Source organism: Mytilus edulis, chromosome 8 (assembly GCF_963676685.1).
Source record: "Mytilus edulis chromosome 8, xbMytEdul2.2, whole genome shotgun sequence".
Lineage (NCBI taxonomy): Eukaryota > Metazoa > Mollusca > Bivalvia > Mytilida > Mytilidae > Mytilus > Mytilus edulis.
In genome coordinates this window covers 17,477,588-17,485,608 of record NC_092351.1, presented here as the reverse complement: position 1 = coordinate 17,485,608, position 8,021 = coordinate 17,477,588, and the positions used below count along the sequence as shown (strand labels likewise).

Below are 8,021 nucleotides of genomic sequence, written 5' to 3'. Positions count from 1 at the left end.
AATATTTCGAGGAGACCGAGAAGCTAATTATACTGGTTTCCTAATTCTTCAAACTATTTTGGTTTTGAACTGAATGCTGTAGAAACAGCTAAACAAGATGTCAGCGCCCATGTTTCATAACAGGAACATTGCATAGTTATCTTTTTCTGCTAATTTATAAGTTCAAATTTATATAAAGGTACGAATTATGAAGATTAAGCAATTTACAATTTATCATGTTTTGTCCAAACACATCATGTTGGAATTTTTCCTCATTGGCACTCACACCACATCTTCCTATATATCTATTAGTACTTAAATCTGACCTCAGGCACTTGCTAATAAAAATTTATTGTCTTTGAAAATGTTTATCAATAAAACAATGATGATGCGGATCAACTCGGCCCAAAGACAAGTCAAACCAATTCGTATCAGATTTACTCATGACAACTCGCACCATTAATTAATATGAGGCAGGCATTACCTGTGAATGGGAACGAAGTCTGTATGATTATTTTTTTTGTAACTTTTTAAAATATTTGTGAAAAAAGAAACGGAAATATCGTAACGTTTCCGATTTTGGTTCTGTTGTTAGGGATTTTACTTGTGACGTTATTTAAGTTATGACGTCATGTTCAACATGTTCAATGTAAACAAAATAACGCAATGCATCAGGTAACGTTTATTCATATCAAAGACAAAGAATGATTAAAATGAAATATTGGTATTGTGTTCCTTGAGTTCCTATATTTTACTAGACTAATCAAAGTCTCACGACAACAAGACCGGAAAAAGGAAGTAGATTTCTGCGTTCTGCGCAGATCCGGAATTTAAAAAACACGACAAAAAAAAATTGAACGATTTTGAGTTCATTAGTACAGTGAAAAATTCGGGAAAATTTTCCCGATTTTTTTTTTTTTTTTTTTTATTGATTTTTCTACTGTTATTGGGGACTTCGTCCCCATATTAAGTCAACTCGAACCACGGCGAAAATTCCTATACAAATCAAAATCAAATCAAATCAAATATATTTTATTGTCAATTAAAGACGCCCATTACAGGCAGAATAATCACAAGTTAAATTTGGTACAAATGATTACAAAATGATTAGAATTATTTGAATACAATTAAATCAATGATTACAACGAAGAGAAAAGAAAGACACACTATATAATGTATATTTATTTAACAATGTATATATATAAAATAAATGTCAAGATGATATCAACTGGATGAGCCTATATGGTAAACACCATCTAATAAATACTAGAGGTCACTCCTTTAAACTTTAAAAAAACAGTGTAAAACGACACATAGACTTAATACTTTTTCAGTTAGAGTAGTGGATCAGTTGAAAAACCTGTCAGATTTAACTGTGACAGCAAAGACTTTGAATAATTTTAAGTTTGTAGTAAACGGCGAAAATTGAAACCAGTATAAATTCATATGTTCAGGTTAAGTGTTCAGTTGCACACACCGAAATATTTATTTTTATTTTTAATAAGTCTAATATATTTATAAATATATTATTAAGAGACAAGAAATTGCATTACGACATTCCAAGATGAGGGGTCAGTAGAAGCCGTTGGCTTATTTTAATGAACCAAAGATAAAGGTATGATAAGAGTCAGGCATAACCTGTGAAAGGGAAGGAAGTCTGTAGAATAACTTTTTTTAATTCAAACATATTTTAACTTTAAAATCTGTTAAAAAGGAATGGAAAAAAAAAACCAGAACGTTTCTTATTTTGGTTCTGTTGTTAGGGATTTTAGTTGTGAAGTTATTGTTATTTAAGTTTTTAAGTACAATGTATATTTCTGCGCAAATGTTTGAAAATGAAAAAGTCTTAAAAAAAGTTAACAATGCACAAGTTTACATGTATTAGTAGAATGATTATTTTGCAAGAACATTTTTTTTTTTAATTAGATTTTTTAAATTTTTCTATGGTAATAGGGGACACCTAATTACATGAATTAGGACAAAAGTAAAATAGCAAAAATACTGAACTCTATCGACTATGAGGAAAATTCAAAATGGAAAGTCCGTAATCAAATGGCAAAATCAAATGATAAAACATCAATTGAATGGACAACAACTGTCATATTCCTGACTTGGTACAGGTATTTTCAAATGTAGAAAATGGACAACTTGCACAAAGTATTAATTAAAAAGCAGCATTAATTTCAGATCAACTGCTGAACTGGAGTATTCTGATATGCAAATAATATATGGTTCTTTGCAGGCTGTTTTCTTTTGTTGGCATACTAATTACAATGTAGCAACAATCTCTAGGCACTCGTCTATATGTCTTAATTTGTTTAGGCAACACTCGTCTAGATGTCCAAATTTGTTTAAGGAACCCTTACATCCATATGATCCGTCTTTGTACATTACAATATGGATAACATTACAAACCCTTTTCCAAGTCAAAGATTGCCAATCCATTCTAGAAAGAAAGCTATTAGCAAACAAGCTAGGACCAAGGTAGATTACTGTAAAATGGAAAAAAACGCAGAACAACACTACTTTACATACCATACAGATGAACAGCAATTTCCACAATGCCTCTGACAATGTCTGAGGAGCCAACAATTTCTAGAACTAAAATTTTGTCTTAACCTTATGTTTGGGTTTATAAGACTTAAAAAATAATTGGTTTTAACCTTATGTTTGGGTTTATAAGACTTAAAAAATAATTGGTTTTAACCTTATGTTTGGGTTTATAAGACTTAAAAAATAATTGGTGAAGAAAAAATCATATTGTGGTGCACTTCCTTTCTTGTAACGGCCCTTTGTAAGTACTCAATTTTGATTATTTTCCCATTTTAATCAATTTTTACCCATTTTTGGGCTTTTATCGTGCAAAAGACCACAGTTTCACAATTAAACTTTTTTTCATACTTTTAATATAGATGAAATGGATCAATCTGAATAAATTTAACTTTTTATGGCCCTGCAACAAAGTTGTCAGTGCCATATAGTTTTACCCTTGTCAGTCATTCCGTAATTCCGTCCATCCGAAATTCGGTCATTCCATCATTCCGCAACAAACCATTATACAGAGTGTTTGGCTAAACGCCTTCAGATATTGGGCTGATTTTTTTGGTATGTGAGTTAACCATTTGTGTCGCTTTGACACATCTAGTTAAAAAAACACTTTAGGTAGGTGTTAATATTTTGATGCTTTTTCATGTCTTAGTTAAGTTTAAACATATTTATTTATAGTGGATTGGGAAACAAGTTTTGCAACTTATATATTAATCCCTTTTCGCTTTGCGGGTGCAAGTGCTGCCTTGGGTGTCTTTAACGTGCAAGAGATACATTGAAATATGGCTCTCTCTTAACATTAGTCAGCCATTGATTGTCCCCTTCCAACAGACTATCATCGTTTCCTAAAGACCATATACTAGCAAATGGTGTCAAAGGAGAGCCGAAAATTCAGTCTCTGAAATTTTCATCCTGAAACGGGAATCGAACCAGATCCTTTGTGTTAGTAGTCTGATGCACTAACCACGACACCACAGCTCACTTTTTCATGTCAAATTGACAATTCTGTCAATTTAGTCAATTTTCTCTGTTTTAAGAACAAAATGCATATTATTTTAACTTCTTTGTTATAAATGATTGAAAAATATCCATATCTAAAGTATAAGGAAAGTTATAGGGGATTGGGATGTAGGCCTACATGTAACAATGTTTCTGGTAAAATAATTTCTTGTGCCCCTCACCCATTTTCTCCAAATTTTGACTCAATAAACTGAATTGATTAGTGATAAAATTTAAATTTTTTTTACTCATAAACTACTAATTGAAAGTACACAATTTTTTCACAGAGTTCAGTTCGATTATAACATTTTTTAAATTCATCGCTATTTTCCAGATGTATCACATGTTTTTGAAATAATTCTTGAACGAAACCTCAGAAGAATACATTCTTAAATCAATTAGTTTAAAAACATTAAGATTGAGTAATGAACTCATCAGATGAAGAAGTAAAGATTTTATATGTCACATATAAAATCAAAATGATGTATAAATTTAAATTCACATTAAACAAACAAATTTGAGAATGCTCTTCAATTGCAATTTAATATAGCAACAAATTGGTGTAAAGTATACTTTTATGTGAAATATAACCTTTTCCTTTTATTTGTTCTATTAGGTGATTGGAAGATAATTCTTCAATGGCTGATGATGATGGTAAATATAAGAAATCATGTGACAGATTACGACATGAGCTAAGAGATTGTCTCATATACAGTGACTGTGTACAAAAGGTAAACAAATATGGTAGACTTTAACTGGGGATTTTTTTAATGCTTTTCCAAATGAACTAGTAGATAAAAAAAATATTAAAGGTGATGTGGTATGATTGCAAATGCGAAAACTATCCAACAAAGTTGAAATGAAGTGAATGTAAGCAATTATAGGCAACAGTATGACCTGCAACAATGAGACAAACCCAAACAATGTAGTCAGCAATAAAAGGACCTGACATGAAAAATATGAAACAACTTTAAAGGTTATAGAGAAAACAAAAGGCCTATTTTTTTAACAAAACAATTTGGAAATCAAAGCACTGAAGTACTCATGGTACTGACATTGGATGACCACAAGTTCGTGTTGATGGTCAAATGTACTTGTCTCAGAAAAAAAATCACATATTTCTTTACCCGAAACTGAGGTTAATGTACAGAGATGTATTTTTTTCTGAGACTAGTTGGTGCGTGGATGATGAATAAATGACAGAAAATTCAACTTCATCGTAATAACTATTATATTGTAGTGATACAGTATAGACTGATTTGTTGTTATATATTATATTAAAATTACAATCACATGTATATATGATTTCCATCCATTTGTATATTATATCATTCCATTCTACTATTCTAATAATAGTGCAATGCAAGTGCATGGTGGACAGACACTTTTCTGTAAAAATTAGATTTTTCTAAAAGATTAGATGCGAGTAGGCATTCATATATTCCCGCAAAAACAATTACAGAGTTACTGGTCCTTGTCGGTATTGTCGCAAAATGTTCTTGAGATATTCTTCCAAATGCTTTAACACAATTTATAGGTACTTGTGCATTTATATTATCAATGATTTTTTTCTTATATAGACGAGTTGTATATATATATATATATATCCAACTACAAAACAGTTTCATATTATTAATTTATGTTGTTAACAAAAGTATTTTTATCAGTATTCATTGAAGAGATATATTTATATCAAACGATAAGGAATGTTATTTTGCACTCGTTTATGTTCATGATCTATATTTACAAATAGTTTTGTTATCCACCATTGAACTTTTTAAATTTTTGATGCATCATATCCTCTTTGCTCTGATACTACATTAAGCTTTATCAATCAATCTAGTTAAAAATACCTAAGATAAAAGCATGTGTCAGGTTTTTTGTTTGTAATTTTGTAGGATAAAAGGACACCCAGGGAATGTTTAAAATTAGGAACACACAATCCCACAGTGCCAATGGAATGTCACGAACTTAGATACAGATTTTTTCAATGTAAAAGATCAATAGTAAGTAACTTAGATTAATTCATTGTTGGGAAACAGATGGAAAATTCTACTCAATAAATCATACAAATACTATATCATGCTTCATTTGTAGGAATTTAATTTTACACTTTTTTTATGTCATACTTGTTCCTTCCTGTGGCATTAAAGTAAAATTACCCAATTACAGATGCTGTAATGTAGAGTAATGAAATGGAGAAAAGTATATGTCATGTATTGTGCAAAATAGATAGTTTATATTGGTTTAAAGCAAAGTTGGAATTATTAAAATAGTAATAATTATAAAAATAATAATGATATTAATAATACCTGTATTAAAACTTCCACCAAACTGGGGGTTAGCATAGGCGGATCCAGGGGGGGGGGGGCCCCTCTTTCGTGGGAAAAATTTGGTTGATTATATAGGGAATCATTGAAGCATGACTGGAGCAGGCCCCCCCCCCCCTTAGGTCAGTCAGCGGGCTCCCCCTTAGGAAAAGTTCTGGATCCGCCACTGGTTAGGGCTCCTTGACCCGGTCAATAATGCAAAGAAACATACATTTGTATGAACAATGTGTACTATATGTATAATAATTAAAAAAAAAACAGTATTCATTACAGTTTTGGGTAGATAATGGTTGAGGGCCAATCATAAGAAAACTATGATTTTAAATAGTATTAGATTTAAATTATTTTTTTGAAATTGTGAAATGATTTTTAAAACACCAGAAATGTACTATAAACAAATACATGTAGCTGTTTTTACTAACTTGTTGGACTTACATTTGTCTGAGATAGCTTACTCATGTTTACCCCTTATCATCAAAGTACAGTGTAAAAAAATAGACTAGCTTTGTACTTCTGGTTTTTCTTATGTTTATGTACAAATTAATTGAATTGTTTTTGAATAATAATTTTTCATGTTATATATATTTATCGCATGTTTATTAATTTCTTATGTCTGATAAAAAACCAATTTCATTAACTTATCATTGCACCTTTCTTGTGCAGTCAGTTTTAAAGTACATATGTTTCAAATGTTTGTGAAAAATAGATCTATGTTTTTTCCAGATTGACATGAGGGCAAGATTCAGAGGTATTAAAGATTAGCACAATCATGGAATATTTATTTTAACAATGTGTGACTGTGTATGGCAGTGGATAAGGATATTATAGTTGTGTTTTCTGTGATTTTGTATTATTGAACACATACATATGTATAAATAAAAAAGTTTATTATATACTTAGTAGTAAATACAGATAAATTGTATGTGTAATACAATCATTGGCAAGCGTGCTGTATCAGCCACCCGTGATGATATCTATATCAGCACGGTTGCAAAAGCTTTATCACACCTTTAATCTGTATGACGTCACGTCATCAATTGCAGTCACTGTTGCAAAGGCTTTCAAATCCCTAATCTGTATGACGTCATGTCAAACCTATAATCTGTATGACATCATGTTACATAAAAAACATCTACTTGAGGTATATGTATATAATAAAGTGTATATAATATGGCTTTATCAATATCACACACTGTATCAACCCTCAACTAATATAATCCCTCGAGCAGAGCTCTTGGGATTATATTGGTGTCTCTGGTTGATACGGATGCGATATTGAAAAAGCCATATGATATTCTCTATATATATGATAGAGAATATTGAGAAATTGTCATTTATTTTTATACGACCGCAAAAATTAAAATTTTTTGGTCGTATATTGCTATCACGTTGGCGTCGTCGTCGTCGTCGTCGTCCGAATACTTTTAGTTTTCGCACTCTAACTTTAGTAAAAGTAAATAGAAATCAATGAAATTTTAACACAAGGTTTATGACCACAAAAGGAAGGTTGGGATTGATTTTGGGAGTTATGGTCCCAACATTTTAGGAATTAGGGGCCAAAAAGGACCCAAATAAGCATTTTCTTGGTTTTCGCACTATAACTTTAGTTTAAGTGAATAGAAATCTATGAAATTTTGACACAAGGTTTATGACCACAAAAGGAAGGTTGGTATTTATTTTGGGAGTTATGGTCCCAACATTTTAGGAATTAGGGGCCAAAAAGGACCCAAATAAGCATTTTCTTGGTTTTCGCACTATAACTTTAGTTTAAGTGAATAGAAATCTATGAAATTTTGACACAAGGTTTATGACCACAGAAGGAAGGTTGGGATTGATTTTGGGGGTTTTGGTTCCAACAGTTTAGGAATTAAGGGCCAAAAAAGGGCCCAAATAAGCATTATTCTTGGTTTTGGCACAATAACTTTAGTATAAGTTAATAGAAATCAATGAAATTTTAGCACAAGGTTTATGACCACAAAAGGAAGGTTGGGATTGATTTTTGGAGTTGAGGTCACAACAGTTTATGAATAAGGGGCCAAAAAGGGGCCCAAATAAGCATTATTTTTGGTTTTTGCACCATAACTTTAGTATAAGTAAATAGAAATTTATGAAATTTAAACCCAAGGTTTATGACCATAAAAGGAAGGTTGGGTATGATTTTCGGAG

At 31.1% G+C, this 8,021-nt stretch overlaps 1 protein-coding gene across 1 annotated transcript; it reads left to right on the top strand.

Annotated features, from left to right (window-relative positions):
• The first annotated feature begins 46 nt into the window (after nucleotides 1-46).
• LOC139484965 (cytochrome c oxidase assembly factor 5-like) lies at nucleotides 47-6,748 on the top strand. The gene is made up of 4 exons (XM_071269034.1): nucleotides 47-178; nucleotides 4,142-4,256; nucleotides 5,424-5,531; nucleotides 6,579-6,748. The coding sequence occupies exons 2-4, from the start codon at nucleotides 4,164-4,166 to the stop codon at nucleotides 6,615-6,617; spliced, it is 240 nt and encodes a 79-aa protein (XP_071125135.1). The 5' UTR covers nucleotides 47-178; nucleotides 4,142-4,163; the 3' UTR covers nucleotides 6,618-6,748.
• The last annotated feature ends 1,273 nt before the right edge of the window (nucleotides 6,749-8,021 follow it).